Source organism: Mastomys coucha, unplaced genomic scaffold (genome assembly GCF_008632895.1).
Source record: "Mastomys coucha isolate ucsf_1 unplaced genomic scaffold, UCSF_Mcou_1 pScaffold23, whole genome shotgun sequence".
NCBI lineage: Eukaryota > Metazoa > Chordata > Mammalia > Rodentia > Muridae > Mastomys > Mastomys coucha.
In genome coordinates this window covers 115,297,555-115,315,735 of record NW_022196906.1, presented here as the reverse complement: position 1 = coordinate 115,315,735, position 18,181 = coordinate 115,297,555, and the positions used below count along the sequence as shown (strand labels likewise).

The 18,181-nt window shown below is 46.5% G+C and overlaps 1 protein-coding gene across 4 annotated transcripts in view; it reads left to right on the top strand.

The window, feature by feature from the left end:
• Positions 1-18,181, top strand: part of Ulk4 (unc-51 like kinase 4) — a 308,678-nt gene that overhangs the window by 111,336 nt on the left and 179,161 nt on the right. For all 4 annotated transcript variants that reach the window (XM_031345897.1, XM_031345899.1, XM_031345898.1 and 1 more), the window contains 5 exons: positions 2,650-2,701; positions 2,793-2,887; positions 7,928-7,979; positions 8,176-8,320; positions 9,486-9,578. In XM_031345897.1, coding sequence (XP_031201757.1) covers positions 2,650-2,701; positions 2,793-2,887; positions 7,928-7,979; positions 8,176-8,320; positions 9,486-9,578 — 437 coding nt within the window. The remainder of the gene's footprint in view (positions 1-2,649; positions 2,702-2,792; positions 2,888-7,927; positions 7,980-8,175; positions 8,321-9,485; positions 9,579-18,181) is intronic.

The following is an 18,181-nucleotide window of genomic DNA, read 5'->3' as shown; positions in this document are numbered from 1 at the left end:
GTGAGTGTCACTGAGGGCAAGCACCCATTCCTGAGTGTCACTGACGGCAAGCACCCATTCCTGAGTGTTACTGAGGGCAAGCACCCATTCCTGAGTGTCACTGACGGCAAGCACCCATTCCCATCTTGCTGCGGGGTCTGTTCTGCCTCCTGGAAGGAGAGCTGCACACACCGAGGTGACCCTTGGCCTGGCCGCATGCCCCTTTACCCACTGGACTGTCTCTCCAGCCCTGGCATGGCTGTTTTCTGCTCCTCATTCTCACAGCTGGCCTGGCCTGGCCTGGCCTGGCTGTGGGGTCTGTGTGTGATGCGTCCGCTCCTATGGAGACTCCAGCTTTGCTGTCCATGCTACCTGTGGCCATGTGGAGGACACTCTGGGATCCCAAGCAAAAGAAAGGGTTAAGGAGAAGAACATGGGCTTGGGGAAGCCCAGCTACCTACTGATGGAAGAGTTGCTTTCCTAAGCACTTTCATGGATAAATATCGTCTCATTTGTATGGCCTGTATAGTTTGATATAATTTTAGTAAAAGATACAACTTAGGGGCTGAAGAGATTTTTAGTGCTTGGGAGCACTGGCTGCCTCTGTAGAGGAGCTGGGGTTCAAGGTCCTGGCACCCACATTGCAACTCACAGCCATGACCCTCCAGCCTCCGAATCTGATGCTCTCTTCTCGCTGCTGTGGGCCTCAGGTATGCATATGCTGCACAGAAATATACACAGGCAAACATCTTCTATTGTAAAAAGAAATGAAACTTAAATTTATAGCTTAAAAATTTTGTTAAAATGTTCAGAAATACATGTGTGTGAATATTTTCAAACATCTGGGAAGGTAGATTCAGAGCTGTGGTTTCTGTGCTGGGTTGGGGCATTCACATGAGGAACTGAGTGTTCTAGGGCTGTGCATGCAGCGAGTAGATGGAGAGGCCCCTTCTGCTCTCCAGCAGTGCACGCAGCCTGCTGTGCGATGCGTAAAGTGCGTTGTTGTTTTATTTATGGATTTCTTTTTCTTTGCTCCTTTGGGGACAGAGTCTTGCTATGTAGCCCAGGTTAGCCTTGAACTCACTAAACAGTCCAGGCAGGCCTTTGGACTCACACTGATCCTCCTGCCTTAGCCTCTTGATTGCTAGGATTACAGGCATAGGCCTCCACATTTGGTTAAATCCTATCACAGCAGACAGACTTCTGCTCTGGGTTAATAGTTTATAGCTAGTTACTTTCAGTTCTATGGTCCTCATATTTTATTTGCTTTTATCATATTTTTCCATGGACTGAACCCAGGACAACACTCTGTTACCAAGCCGTAACCCCAAGCCTGTTGTTTGCTATGTAAGCATTGTATTTGATGACAGTTTGTGAGCTGAAGGCATGAATGGTAGTGTGGGACTGTGTGCAAAGAACACGGGGGCTTAGCCTGTCCCAGTGTGACAGAGATCATCTTCCTGAGCTCATAGTCAGGGAGCCACTGTCCTGCTCAGAGCTTCCAGCCAGGGACTGGGAGGGGAGGTATCGGGGCTCACGCCCGGCTGCTCAGTCCTTCCTGTCACACGGTGCTGTGGTATGTGTTGTATGTGGTATATATGTGTAGTCTATGTAGATAGGGGGCAGTGCTAACTCCAGAGTCAGGCACTAGATAGTGTTGAGACCTGCACTGAGGCCTTGACCTCTGTTTCACCGTGACCCCGTGGACTTTTGGGATGACTGAGATCACTGCATTAGGTGTCTTTCTTGTTAGCTTCAGGCAGTGATGGGGAAGGTGGCGTGACACCGGAAAGTGTTATGGATCAGCTGGATTGTTCTCACATATGTCTGACCTTTGAGACAAGGTCTTCACACTGTAGGTAAGGCTGGCCTTGAACTCATTATGTATCACTGGGTAGCTCAGGGCCACCTCTCTGCCTCAGTCTCCAAGCGTTGGGATGACTGCATAAGCTGCTGTCACTAGCTCACTTTTATTTTATTACCACTTCATTATTGCTTCATTAAACTCAAAATCATTTTTTATTTGTTTATGCGTAGTTTTAAGTTATGTGCGGTAAAAGTTTGAAGATTTATTTTAGGGAGAGAGATGGGTTAGCAGTTAAGGGCACCTGTTACTCTTGCAGAAAACCTGGGTTTAGTTTCCAGCCCTCTGTGGCGGCTTCCATCTGTCTTTAACTCTAGGGGATCCAGAGCCCTCTTCTGGAGTTTTTGGACACTGCAGGCATATGGCCCACATATGAGCAAAGCACTCATACACATAAAATAAATCTTAAAAAAAATTAAAACACTTCTTTTAAATTATATGGATGTATATATCTGTGTGTGGGGTTTGTGCACATGTGATTGCAGTACCTGTGGCTTCCAGAAGGAGGCATCAGAGGTCCTGGAGCTGGAGTTAAGTTGTAAGCCGTCTGACTTGGGTGCTAGGAACTGAACATTTAACAACCGGGCCACCTTCTCATATATATGAATAGTATATTATATGTATATACTACATATAATATAAGCACATTTTAAACTGTGATTACAGTGTTTGTAATATATATATTTAGGGTTTTTTTTTTCATGAACTTAAGAATCAGAGGTGGGCATTTGGACAAAAATGCTACCTAAATTTTATTTCAGAATTATTTTGAACTCCTCATTTATTGAATACTTGTTCTTTTTCAGAGTCATATTAAGTCAATTGACTTGGGGGAAACGAACATAGACGGAGCCATAGGTAAGCAGCCCGGGTCTTTGACATGAGTGCATCATGGGTGGCCTGGGTGGCGGACACCTGCGGTAACCGCCTCTGTGATCTGTGATCCTAGGCATTGTGGCATCGGAGGAGTTCATCAAGATCACCCTGTCAGCATTCGAAGCGGTGATCCAGTACCCAGTTCTGCTGGCCGACTACCGCTCTACGGTCAGTTTCTAGGGGAACCCTTTGTGATTTACATGATAATCCCATGTATACACGTGTGTCAGGCTGACAGGTGTTCATCCCGTGGAGAAACCATTCAAAAAAAGTAGGGAAAGTCCTGGAAAGCTGCTTCCCGTTTCTCCTGGGGAGGGGTGAGTTCCTCCTGGGGAGGGGTGAGTTCCTCCTGGGGAGGGGTGAGTTCCTCCTGGGGAGGGGTGAGTTCCTCCTGGGGAGGGGTGAGTTTCTCCCATTAGCCCTTGGCTTCCTCCCCTTCTCCCTGTGGTAGCCAGTAGCACACAGCTGTGAAGGAGGGCTTTGCAGACATTGGCAGCGTTCCCCCGCCTCTCTAGTGCTGGGATTTCAGGCTGGATGCCCAGGTGACTGTGTGACTTGTGACTTACCAAGTCCCTTGTTCTGGCTTCTGCTGTGGTCACGCTGCCTACTCAGCCACTGGTTCTAACTTTGGTTGTTTTTCTTCTGTAATAGGAGGACATCTTGTAGACATATTGCATGTTTTCTCTCCACATCTACATTGTTGCTATAGTTTCCTGGTCCCTGGAGATGTGTTTGTTTATGTGTATTTCATGCAGTTACTAATGACAGCATCAGAAGACAGCCACATGCCTTTCTGTGGTGTCTGTCACTCTGTTCTCCTGGCTCAGTCATCCCGTGTCCTCTCTGAAGCCTCCTCAGATGCTCCTGCTGGGCTCTGCCAGGGGCTCCATTTTCTTCACCTGAGACCCTGTCATGCCATGGCCTTCTTGTGCAGGAGACATTGGAGACCATGACTTCTAGGGACATACTCCTCTGTGTTCTAGGAGTGACTATGTGGCCATGGCTTGGTGGCAGAGCTGGTGCTGCCCCACTTGGAGAGTCAGATCCCTTCATCTGCACAGAACCATGGCCCAAGAGGCTCACTAGATGCCTGCACTGGCAGGGTCCTGTCTTGGCTGGTTGGTAAATGCCTCCCGCCAGAGTCCATCACATCCTACTGCAGACTTCCATCCAGAGATGAGTCTCGAAGCTCCCCAATGTCTTCTCAGGCTTTCATAATGTTAAGATTTGGGGATTTTGTACCTCATCACAGTGTGCAGGGATAGAGTTGGGCCACATTCCCATGCACACCTCATAGGGAAGAGCCAGTCACAGTCATGGTGCTGGGCCAGTGAGTCCCAAGTCTTTGATTGAGACGTTACTTATTGATCCTGTTGCTAATGAACAATAACCTCATGGCTAATTTGTTCATATCCAGTGTTTATAAATATCTGTATTGCATTTAAATAGAAATTTAATTAGTGTGTTTTCTAATCATGAAACACAAGTGTGCTAATTATTGCCATGACAGCCTCAATTATGATAGAAAAGGCATAGTCACAACGTTACTGCTTCATAAAAATGCTCTCTAATGCCGAGGCTCATGGGAAATCTAATTATCTCTTCTTGGGCATGAGTGGAATGCATGAGGAAAAAGATGCACACCCCAGGGAGCCTCTGATTGTCTTAGATTTCAGCACATACCACGTTCAAGGCTCCTGATTGATACCTGCTCACATGGAGGCAGCTAACTGCACTTAACTCTTAGTAAGCATGGGGCCAGCCCAGCTGCTTCTTTGGGGTGTCTAGGCCATTTAGTTCCAGTGGGCTCATTGAGGTCAGCTCCACCCAGTACAGGCATCTGTGAGTCACCTTACACTGTGTGGGGAACCCTGACCAAGGAGGGAGGTATCAGGCAACACAAGATCTGTGCACAAGTTCACTTTAATTGCCAACTTGATACAATGTAGCATCACACTGAAGGGAGCAAGTCTTCATGGGAACTGTCTAGATCAGGTTGCTCTAGGGTATGTCTACAGGGAACTGTCTAGATCAGGTTGCTCTAGGGTATGTCTCCACGGGGAACTGTCTAGATCTAGATCAGGTTGCTCTAGGGTATGTCTCCATGGTGCTGGCTTGGGCCTGTGCTGGTTTGGGCCCCCGTGCTGTCACGGCCCGTGTTGGCATGGTCCTGTGCTGTCATAGCCCCATGCTGTCATGGCCCCGTGCTGTCATGGCCCCGTCCTGGCTTGGCCCTGTCCTGGCTTGGCCCCGTGCTATCATGTGCACTTGATCTGAATAGCTTGCTCTGACCTCAGACCCCTTGCAGCCTGTCTGTTCCCCTTCAGCCCTCCTTCAGCTATTGAGGAGGGGATGGGTGAGTGGGAGCACCAGGGGGATGGGGCAGACCTGAAAGGCCAGTCTGCCTTCAGGATTTAGATCTCCGTCTTGCCTAGTGTCTCTAGATGGGTGTCTCTACAGGACTGGTTTGATTCTGCCCAGGCCATTTTCAAGTGAGCATACTTGGCCCTCCCCATCCACAAATGCAGATTTATAAAAAACAAGGGAGGTCTGCACAGGCAGAGGAGAGTGCCAAGTAGCCCGGTCATCACATTCCATACCCAGTGGCCGTGTCAAACTACCTACTCTCCCCAGAAACCCTAGCTCACCAACCTTGATGGTTATGTTTGTGTATGCACATCTATAATCGATCACACTTAACACTGATGTCTTGATAGCAGTGTGGTGAGACCCCTGTGGACACTGTCAGTTCATCTGTATAATTCATTTTATGTTTGTATAAGCACTGTACCTGATGGCGTTGGCACAGGAGTCATATGTGTGTTGATATTAGGCTGTGTCAGTTACACGAATGCCTCAGCCAGTAAAGTACAGACAGTAGCCTCTGAGACATCTGTGGGCAGACAGGGAACAATCTGCAAACTTGCTCCTCTTTCTCCTCTTCTTCCTCCTTCTTCTCCTCCTCCTCCTCTTCCTCCTCCTCCTCCTCCTCCCTCTCCTAAAAACTCCAAGAACCAAAACATTTCTTGGCCCTGTGCCCTGAATACTGTAATTACTGTATATATATATATATAATGTTTTGTTTCTCTGTGTAGCCCTGGCTGTCCTGGAACTCACTCTGTAGACCAGGCTGGCCTCAAACTCAGAAATCTACCCGCCTCTGCCTCCCAAGTACTGGGACTAAAGGCGTGTGCCACCACCACCTGGCTTAAATTATATTTTTATGTTTTCCTTTTTGCTAGGGTTGTTTTATATTAAGGTGCATGTTCTGCCAGAAGAGCGGTGGTCTTCCTTCTCTTACTAGGAGAGCCAAAAGACAATGCCCTGTTTTGAAAAACAGAATGTTAATAAAATCTATCAGATGGTTTTTCTACTTTTTGTTTCCTTTCTGTTTTTGTTTTTTAGTTCATTTATTCTTCTCTTGCATAACACACCCTGGCCACAGCTTCTCTACTTCTCATATAACACATCCTGACCACGGCCTCTCCACTTTTTCTACTATTCCATCCTTTAGTGTGAATTGCTGAATGGACACTAATGTTCACATAATACATTTTTATGTCTTTTCTTAATTGTATTTATGTGTGTAGGCGTGTGCATCCTTGCCAGGGTGTGCACACTTGAGGGCAGGTGCCACAGAGGCCAGAAGAGAGTGCTGGATTCTCCGGAGCTTGACTTACAGGTATTGCATGCCATTCAACATGGTGCTGGGAACCGAACTCCGGTCTTCTCGAGCAGAGGGCATGCTTAGCTGCGGAGCCATCTCTTCAGCCCTCATGCATTTCTCATTGAGAAGCCTCTGATAGAGACATCAGTGCTAAAGGGAGCTGTCTTCTCACTGTGCTAGCACTTGGGCTACATTTTAAAATTTCTGCAGGTTACTTCTGCAGAGGCATCTTCTCACTTCTGAAGGTAGAATTTGTCATTGTGGGACACTGTTGCAATAGCCTTGAGGTAGTGAAGAAAAGCAGCATTAACTAAATGCAAAATGGCAGTAGAGTTAGATTCTGAAGGTCTTTGAACACGTATGCAGTGTTGCACACATATGCAGGGTCACACAATATTCAGGGTTGCACATGTATGCAGGGTCACGCACGTGAGCAGGTTGCACATGTATGCAGGACTGCATAGCGCCTTCCTTCAAATGTGGACTGTCATGCCATCTGTGTTCTCTTGTGAGTTGACTACCCCCCAACACTAAGTACAACTGTGAGATTTCCCCAGGCTATTCATGTAATCAGTCACAGAGAAGAATTGTTGAATCTTTGTGGTGTGGAATTGGCTTTCTAACTTACTGTGTTATGGAAGTTATTATTAATTTGTTGTAGTGTCTGAATCCCTTCCCTACACAGACTTGCAGCCCTGACTGTTTTGTTTGGTTTTAAACTATCTGGGTGTAAAGGGCTCTCTTTTAGGTTCTGTGTACCTGACCTCGCTGGGGTTGAGAATACTGTGTGTCTGCTGTGTAAAGGGCTCTCTTTTAGGTTCTGTGTACCTGACTTCGCTGGGGTTGAGAATACTGTGTGTCTGCTGGCTGCCGGTGCTTCTTTCCTTTGGAGATTGCTCTCTTCATATCTTGTCTAGGTTTTGGCTGCCTCCTTCATAGGGTTTGTTTGAATGTTTTCTATACCACAATCCACCGTCAGGTCTCAGAGTGCAGACAAATCTCCAGCTAGGGCCTTTGCTTCTTACTTGGTTTAAAGGGAGTGTGATGCTTAATGTGCAGCTTGACAGGATGCAGAATCATTGCAAACAGGCCCCTGAGATGCCCATGAGAGCTTGTCCAGATTAAGTAAACTGAGGCAGGAGGACTCATACGTGGGCAGCAGCATTCCATAGGCAGTGGCTTGGGTTGACTATAAAGGAGCTGACCACCCGCTTTCTCTCTTGTTCCTAACAATGGATACAGTGTGACCAGTTGCCCCACTTCCTGACTGCAGATACAATGTGTCTTTACTTCCTGACCATGGATACAGTGTGACCAACTGCTTCACCCTCCTGCCTGCTGCATGCCTTCCCGACCACTGCACCCTCCGGTTGCTAGCCCAGAGGATGTCTTATACCCCTTAAGTCACCTCTGGCTCTGCTCTCCCTCCTCTGACAGTGACTCTGCCTGTGGACACATCAGGGCTGGTGCCCAACACCTGTTTTCTGCACAGAGCTCTGAGTGCAGAGCTCTGGGCTACAGCCTCCTGCCCTTTCTTCCAGGTCGTGGATTATATTCTGCCACCTTTGGTCTCCATGGTTCAAAGCCAGAATGGTGAGTAAGGCTATGTCACTGAGAATCTATTACTCAGTCTTGGGTGCTGCTGGGGACCTGGGGTGACCTGGTCCTCACCACCATCCTGCCTTGCAAGTGTATACCACCATGATGAGCACACATTCTGTTCCCTCCCTCCCTCCCTCCCTCACTCCTTCCCTCCCTCCCTCCCTCTCTCTCTTTTTCTTCATTCCAGTGGAGTGGAGACTCTTCAGCTTGCGGTTGCTCTCAGAGACCACAACCCTGCTGGTGAGCCAGGAGCCGGAGGATGGCGATGAAGAGGCCAGCTGCGATTCTGATAGCAGTCTTCTGGCGCTCATCAGGGATGAGCTGCTACCCCAGTAAGCACCCCATGCTGCCCACTCGCATAGGTGCATGTATCTTTCAAGGGAGCTCTGACCAGCTGTCCCCATGATAGGGTCAGCTCTTGATGTCCCTGTGTCTTTGCACATGGTCTCATACACACTCACACACACATGCACACACATACACATTCACACACCACACTCATACACACACATGCATACACTCATTCATCCACACTCATACACATACTCACACACCCACTCACACACACATGCACACATACATATACACACTCACTCATCCACATTCACACACACACATGCATATACTCATTCACGCTCACACACATACTCGCACACCCACTCACACACACATGCACACACATACACACTCATCCATACTCACACACACACATGACACACTCACTCATCCACACACACCCACTCATACACACATGCACACACATACACACTCATCCATACTCATACACACATGCACACACTCATACTCATACACACTCACACCCACATTCATACTCACATGCACACACATACACATTCACACACCACACTCATACACACACATGCACACACTCTCACCCACACTCCCACACATACTCACACCCATACTCACACACCCACACTCATACATACACATGCACATCCACACTCACACACTCACACACATATACACACACACTCAAACACACACACAGAGTGGGCATGCGAATGCAGTGTTACAGTGAGCAGATGAGCCTTCATGTGTCTGTGCTTGCCTGCACAAGGGAGCGCGAATGTGAAATTCTTTCATCATCTGGCGTCTGTCCCCTTGTGATCGATCACATATCTCCGCTGCCACTATGCTGTGTCTTAGCCATGGATGTCACTGTGGACACAGCTATGGGTGCAACCCTGGGCCTCATGTCCACCATGGGACCCAAATGTGGGGTGGCTTAAAGACACTAGCATGGGCAACCCATGCCCAGGTCTCTTGTTGGCTGCACAACTCAGCACTGGCTTTCCCTCATGCTCTGTGGAGTGGGTGTTAGCGCCACAGAGCTTCACCAACACATCCATGCAAGTACCGTGCTCATAGCTAGATGTGCTTCCCCAGATGTTGGCATGTTACAACCTGTCATTTCCTAACGTTGGGCCATATAAGGAGAGAAACTGAGTCATGACTGGGGGTGTTATTCCTCAGGTATGAGCACATCCTCATGGAGCCTGACCCAGTTCCTGCCTACGCTCTGAAGCTGCTCGTTGCCATGACAGAACACAACCCTGCTTTCACCAGGTACTGGGAGGCTAGCATCGTAGCTGCCACGGGGCAGCGTCACTGTTCAATCTCCTATTTTGTGACATTGATGCTATTTTGGCCCAAGTTCACATGTTTTAACCCCTTACTTGAGTTTATACTCCATGGAACGGGTGATACTTCAAACGGACAAAGTGTGGAGTCAGGGAGATAGCTTGGAGGGCATGAGTTAGAGCCTTAGAAGTCACACAACGCTTGGGTATGCAGTGTGAACATCTGTAATTGCTGCACTCCTAGAGACAGGAGAATCCCCAGACACCAGCAGGCCAGCTAGCTCAATGCACATATGTAAAAAAGCAAAGAGACCTTGCTTTGAAACAGGCAGCAGACGCTGGGACCAACAGACAGCAGATGAGGTTGTCTACTTAGGACTTGTGTGGCCTTGTGTGAGCACACTGGCACACACATAAGTGTACACATACACATGTCTGTCTGACACACACAACCCAAATGATAAACTCTTTAAAAGGGAAAAAACCCTTCAATACATAACAGCATTTTGTGTGTGTGTAAGCGTGTAAGTGTATTATGACAAGGTGTGGACATATGTGTGTGTGTGTGTGTGTGTGTGTGTGTGTGTGTGTGTGTGTGTATGTAGTGGGTTTTGTTTATCTTTTTTGAAACAGGTCTTACTCTGCAGTAGAAGCTGGCCCCTAATTCACTATGTCCCCCAGGCTGGCCTCAAATGGCGTCAATTCTCCTGCCTCAGCTTCCTTAGTGTCAAGACAGCAGGTGTGTGCCACTATGTCCACATCATACACGGTTTTAGAATGCCAGCTGGTGCCCTGCTTCCTAGTGAAAGAGCCAGTAAGCCCTGGTCGGGTTGGTTGATGTTTTGCTGCATCTGATTTAGCTAAAGTGACTTTGAGCAGTGGAGAGCTCTCGTCTGCTCAGAGCACTGCAGATGAGGCTCAGTCTTAGGAATTTTGATTCTGTAGGGGACAGTGTGATACTCACAGTACCCAGCCATGACAACTCAGGGTGCACCAAGCCCACACCCCTTTCCTTTTTTCCATTTTGAAGCTGCGTTTTCCCAGTTTTTAGAATCTTCAGACTGAGTATTCTCACCTTTCTTTTTAAAGGAGTTTAATTCCAAAGTTTCTTCCAGCAAGAGAGCAATGTAGTTGTGTGGAAATTCAAGAGTAATGTTCCTAGATATCATGTCAAGAACTTTCTTAGCTTCAGCTCCCAACACACCTAGAATTGTGGGAAGGGGGGCCCTCAGTTGAGGACTTGCCTCTATTCTTTTAGCCTGTGGGCACAGCTGTTGTTCCAGGAACCATTTGTCAACCTTAAAAGGCCACCAAGGAGCCAATTCCAATGTGTTCACATTAGGAACCTTATTACAAGCTGGGGCCTGGGCTCTCCTCCAACTCAACCCTGACACACCAGGATGGGAAGGGAGGGCAGAGCAACCTCGAACCCTCAGCAGGATGAGGTTTTATAGGAAATGGGAGCGGGGGGCAGGGGGGATGTCCAGCATGGCAGGTATCTATTGTAAGCTGACAGGTAGGTGTTCTAAAGCAAGACCATATGCAATCACAAACGGTCTGAAAGTACATCTGAGACAATCTGACCAATCTTTGATTAACTGTTGCTAGGGAGTATCTAGGGAGTCACTCTGGGGTGTGGGCCAAGGACAAGCTGTGGGGTCCTTCTTGGTACTTGGGTACAGCTTGGATTCAGCTGCAAGTCAAGTTCTCAGGCTTTTTTCTTTTAAGATGGAGGCCGGTCCCAAGATGGAGTAGGTTTGGCCTCTCCTTTCTTGATTGCCAATGACGTGGGAGGTCCCAGCCCACTGTGGGCAGTGCCACCCCCAGCAGGTGGCCTGGGCTGTGTATGACGTAGCCAAACAAGCCAGTGGGTGGTATTCCAGTGTGGTTTCTGCTTCAAACTCCTGCTTCAGTTCCTGGCCTGGCTTCCCTCTTTGATGGAGTGTGAATTAACCCTTCCCCACTCGAGTTGCTTTGGTTTTGGTGTTTATCAACAGCAGAAGGATATAGGACGAGACTGGTGTGGCTGTCTGTCCAGGTCATCAAGCTTTGGCTGGTTCATTAGTTGTTTTTTTCTTCTTAAGGCAGGCAAACGCTCTCTCATGGAGCTGAATGCACAGCTCTGGCTTCCATGAACCAGAGTTTCTTCCTGTCCCGCAGGCTGTGCTCAGACTCGGCATCCTCCTGGACAGATAGCTGCTGCTCTGTCCTGTTATTTAAGGACAGTTGAACTTACTCCTGTGGCAGGTGTTCTGGCCTCTAATTCTTCTGTTTGGATTAATCTCCCCACCCTCAAGAAGCAAGAACATAAACAGCCTCCTCAGAATGATCTGGTTTTGAAAATGATTACGTCTAGGCTCGGAAGTTAGCTCGTTGTAGTTTCCCCCCTAAGCATTTAAGAATGAGAGCTGGTGGACTGATTTTTGGAAGCATTTTGTTTTGGTCTGAACAAGTAAATATTAGAATATATTATCTCTGTCTTAAATTCTAACAGTAAAGCCATAGGTCTGACCACCACATCCCCTCGCTGTCTGAGTCTGTCCTCCTTGCCCAGGAATTGGAATTTTGGTGTGTGGCCATCCTGGATAGTTATGACTTAGTCAGTTATACACATACACACACCCACGGGGAGATGTGCTTGTGTACGTGTGTGTATGTGTGTGTGTGCGTGTATGTATGTTGAAGTAGTGTAGCTTTGTATTGTGGTAGTTGACTTTTAAAAATTGAGATTAACATTCCCTGGTTCCTTGACAATTGATTTCTTTCTTTCTTTCTTTTTTTTTTTTTTTTTTTTATCAAGCTTCCTTGGTGTTCTTTGCAGACCTGTACTTCTTTGTATTCTTGGTGACTTCTTTGCTGAACTAATTTATGAAAACTAGATTTCATTTTATTTGGCATTCACACAATGACTCATAACACTGAATCTCTTCAGTGTTTATTCTCTGTGCCTAATAAAAGTAAAAGCTACATTGCAGGCCGGTGTGATGGTGATCATCAGTAGCCCCACCATTCTGGAGGCAGAAGCAGGTGGGTCTTTGTGAATTCTACAGGAACACCATGACCAAAAGCAAACTGGAGAGGAAAGGGTTTATGTGGCTTACACTTCCACAGCACTGTTCATCACAGGAGGAGTCAGGACAAGAGCTCAAGCAGGGCTGGAACCCGGAGGCAGGAGCTGATGCAGAGGCCATGATAGGGAGCTGCTTACTGGCTTGCTCCTCATGACCTGCTCGGCCTGCTTTCTTATAGAACCCAGGACCACCAGCCCAGGGATGGCACCGCCCACAGGAACCTCCCCCATCAATCACTAATTAGTTGAAATGTTCTATAGGCTTTCCTATAGCTCTCTCTTAAGAGGCATTTTCTCAGCTGGGGATCCCTGCTCTCTGATATGTCTCAGTGATTAAGAGCACTGGCTACTCTTCCAGAGGACCCAGGTTCAATTCCCAGCATCCACATGGTAGATCACAACTATCTGTAATTTCAGTTTCTTCAATACTCTCTTTGGGCTTCTGTGGGCACTGCATGCATGCACATGGAACACAGACATACATGCAGGCAAAACAACCATATACATAAAATAAAAAGTAAAATTTTTAAAAGGAAAAAAAGAGCCACATCCCTTTCAGCCTTCACTTTATCTAAGAATATGTCCCTCAGAAAAGTTCACAGGTTTTTTCCTGTGATTTAATATACTTTATAGGACTGTATATAAATATAAAATTAACTTATGATATACTCACAATATGGGATTGTATATAGTACCCTAAAGGAGTAAGACACATTCTAAATACTAATACATAAAAATAGCTGAATCACTTCGTTAAAAGTAGTAAGTTATTTACCTCACTCCTCATTTGCCAATTGTTGACTGACTGATAGATTGATTCACTTACTCATTCATTTATCCACTCTGCTAGAGAGAGGATCTCACTGCGTGGCCTTAGATCTCTGTGCTCATCCTGCCTCAGTCTCTCATCCTGAGATTGCAGGTGTGCACCCTCAAGCCTAGTGCTGCCCCTACCCCCATCCCCTCAGTTGCTGGGATCAAAGCATGCCAGTCAAGTTCTCAGGCCTTTACAAAGATCTGAGACTCTGGGGGTCCAGAGCAGAGTGTTTCACACATGTCTGCCTGTCTCCCTATTATTGAGAACCTGTGTGCAGCTTACATGTGCATGCACATTCAGCAATGCTGAAGGAAGGAGGGGTGTAAGCGTGTAGTTACACTTTAGGTTTTGTTTTTATTTCCAGAATTTTTTTGAGACTCTCATAGAGTCTATGCTGTCCTTGAACTTGGTACGCATCTGGGGCTAGCCTTGAACTTCTGATCCTCCTGTGTGTACTTCTTGGAGATAGCATCATTTATCTTGTCCACCTTGAGAACCAAATAACTATTGGGTCTCTCAACCACCCTGTGACACATGGAACTTACTTTTCACTGTACTTTAATTTTCATTTGTGTGTGTGTGTGACACACATGTGGACATGTGTATATGTGTGGCATGCATGTGGACATGAGAGGAAAGCCTAGGGAGATTAGTTCTTTCTTTCTACCACAGGGTCCCAGGGATTGAACTCAGATCCTTAGGCTTGGCTGCAAGTACCTTTGCCTGCTGAACCAGCTTGCTGCTCTTCCCACATCATTTTTAAAATTTTATTTTATAGAATTTTTAGTGGGTAAAGCAAACCTTAAGAGTCCAGTATTAGTACTATTGAGGTTTATTTTCTCCCAGTTCTAAACACAAACAAGTCCATGATTGTGGTGGTTTGGATGAAAATGGCTCCTGGAGGCTCATTATGTTTAAATGTTTGGTCCACAGTTAGTAGAACTGTTTGGGAAGGACTAGGAGGTGTGGCCATATTGGAGGAGGTATGTCACTGGGGGTGGGCTCTGAGGGTTCAAAAGGATATAAAGTTCTCAGCTACTGCTCCTAAGCCATGTATTTTTGCTTTGAACCATGATGATAACGACTTAGCCTCACAAACTATGGGCAATCCCCCAATCGAATGCACCCTTCTGTAAGAGTTTTCTTGGTCGTAGTGTCTCTCCACAGCAATAGAGAAGACTAGGACAATTATTAAGTCTATATTAGAGTGTACTGTTGCTTGAATGTTCTCAATGCCCATGTCCTGGGTCCATGACGGCTCAGAGCAGCTGGGGGAGGGGGAGATGCCCTGGTTGCTGGGGTCTTCTATTTGTGGAAGGAGTTAGTTACTGAGGGACAGTAGTTGCTCCATTCTCTCACCTGCACAAGCCCTCTTCCATTCTGATTTCTGGCACGTCCTGGGCTCTCACTAGGTATGGCCATGTGCTCTAGGCTTCCCAGTATCTGAGACCTAAGCTGAAGTAAACTTCTCTCCTTTACCTGTCACACATATTCTGTCACAGCAGCATAAAGTGGACCAGACACGTGTGATGCAAGTTTTATTTTTTAGCACTGTTGCCCTGGTTAATCTCACTTACAACCGAGTCCATAACAGAAAGGTGAACTGTTTTCCAGATTAGCTCTTTTGACTGTCAGGTGCTCCTGAGTGGGCTACGGGGCAGGCGGGCTGACTCCCCAGGGCCCTGTCTTGTCTGCAGCAGTCGCAGCAAACCATTTATCTGAAAGAGCAGAGCTCTGTCCCAGCCTATCAGCTCTCAGTCTCGGTCCTCAGCAGAGAAGGTGCATTCTAATCTGAGTCCTTTTGCAAAAGTATCAAATCTTTTCTAGGATCACAGTGAGGCCAGTTATGTTCTATGTCTAGGAAGAAATATCATTTCTGTTGTTCAAAATGTTAACGGCTCTTTGTTTTTATGATAACATTCATAAAAAATGCTTTTTAGAAAAACGAAACTTGAGGATCTTGTAAATTAAGCCCATAGGAATCAGTGGCGTGCCCTTCAGGAAAATCCTCAGCCCTGTGCTCAGTGCTGTGTGCCCATAGGCCCAGCAGTGGAGACTGAGGCAGGGGACTCTTAGTCACAGGAACCCCCTGGCCACGGTGGCTGGTCTCCAGCTTGCCTTCTCCTTTGATTGGCTCGTTTCACTTCTAGTCAGCAGCTACTAAAGATGGAAAAGAAAGTGGCCAGGGCAAAGTTCTCACTGGTGCAGAAGATAGAACTTCAAGAAGCCTTAGTTTCTTTGAGAAGGAGTCTCCCTATGTAGCCCAGGTTGTCCTCCGCCCAGATTGACATCTTCCTGCATTGGAGCAAGGTGGCCTCTAGGCTTACGCATGGTTCATGGGTGATAAGAAATGATTTATTCTGGAACCAAATCTGAGCCACCATGTCCAGAACCAGGGGTTAGATAATCCCCAAGAGACCAAGTTCCAATGTGGTAACCATGTCAGCAATTTCACATAGACACAGAACAAGAACTGTCATACAACAAGGGACCTTTCACATACATTGGTGGAAACATCGGCTGAACATGTGAGGTGGGAGATCTCAGCTCCAGGCGTTGGTAGCCTTTGGTGGTAGAAGCTAGAGGTCTGCACACCCTAAGGATTTACCTCATGGGCTCGGGATGTTGGGGCAGACACTTTGTGTCTTTGGGCTTTGTGCGGTTTTGATGTATTATGCTGACCCTGGTTCACAGGCTGTCTTATTGTCCCTGACTAGGTCATGGGCTTCTAATGTTTCCCAAGGCCTGTCAGCCTGTGTATGCTCAACAAATTTAATTTTGTCTTGAGTATAAGAAACAATTGCTGGGGGCCAGCCTGAGCATTCAGATACTGAGGTGGGACACAGCAGTAGACTAGGGCCAAAGAGGATGATCTGTGGCCTTGTAACTCTTACTGTCTTAGGGGCCAGAAGCTGATGGCCTCTGGCAATTTAACTCTCTCTTGCTATTTTGTGGCTAAAAGCTGCTGGTTTCTGGCAATTAACTCCTGATAGCAGCAGGGTATTAAGAAAAGAGGTTAGTTGCTAGGGCTGTTTTTTCTCTGACTGGTGCACTCCTCTTCAGAGTTTGTTAACTCTTTATGAGCCAGAAAAAAAAGGAAAAGGAAGAAAGTCAGGCATGTAGAAAAAACACATGCTCTGGATGAAGCAGAGAAACAAAGCTCTAACAACCTTTATTGCTGTTATCAGTTGTCATATTTTCTCTAAAATATACAACTATCAGGTAGAACCGTTACAGCCAGATAATTGATCACATGGTTTTCTAAGCACTTTTACATCTGTAAATTCATAGTAAGTTTAAGGTAATAGTTCCTGTCATAGATCAATAAGGTTTTAAGGATTTACAGCAGAATCGTTTACATGTCTTTCCATTAAGACTACTGCCTGACTAAACATTCATTATCCTGACTAATTCTGACTAAACATCACCTGCTCCATAAGTTCATTATAAGTTTAAAGTAACAATTTTTATGTCACAAGTTAGCATGGTTTTGTCAAGAGACAAATCATCTGCCTTGAATCTTACTATTTTGAAGTTAGTTAATCTTTTATTTTCAGTCCTTGTACCTACAATAAATTGTCCATTCCCAGTTTATGACCTTTAGTTACCAGATAATGGTCTCACAGCTAACGTAGAAAGAGTGTTTTCCTTGATCATAAATTTGTTCCAAGCCTGCTTTCTTTTCTTAGTGGAATTAGCCAGTGACACATAAAGGTTTACAGGGTTCTATTTAGAGCTTTTTAAATTTAATCTATAGATGGCTTGAAATTGTAGCAATTTAGGAATTCTATAAAATCATTATCAGGAATTATGAAATCATCAATTCATCTAATTCACATTATTATGTGAAAGTTCATCTTCATTTGTTTTGCAGGAGATTTGCCCAATAGGTGGGCTGATGCCCAGGTGTCATTACCTGTGCAATAGTGGCAGGGAAGGCAGATCAGCAGCGAGAAGCAACCCTGATGGAGTCTCTGAGGACCTTACCTCTCAAAGCGTACCCATCACAGCCATGCAAAACGGTGGATCGTCTCAAAAAAGCTCATTTGCTTGCCATCGCCTTTCCTTGATGGGTTCTGACAGATGATTATTTTTAAATTCCTTACACAGAATACTTAGACACGCACAAAGGTGCTTTATTTTTGTTGACATTGTCACATCTGGGCTCAGCCCATGTCATAGAGGGCTGCACATGTTTCCTTGCAGGACGCTGAAGTGCTTTCTTCATATCTACTCTCAAAGCCAAGAGCTGACCAGGCTAGAAGTGAGGTTAGCCTCACCCATGATCCTGACACGTGTCCATTTAGACATGGGTGGGGGAAGGGTGGAAGGAGAGAACCATCACGTGTCCAGTTAGACATGGGTGGGGGAAGGGTGGAAGGAGAGAACCATCACGTGTCCAGTTAGACGTGGGTGGGGGAAGGGTGGAAGGAGAGAACCATCACGTGTCCAGTTAGACGTGGGTGGGGGAAGGGTGGAAGGAGAGAACCATCTCCAGGGTGTTGTCATCTGACCTCATGCACACATGGCACCTGCAAGTGTGTTCACACACACACACAGACACAGGCACACATACACACAGGCACACACACACACAGACACAGGCACACACACACTCAGGCACACACAGACATACACTGCCCAGACTCACAGAGACTCACAGAGACACAGACACTGCACACACACTGCATACACACACAGA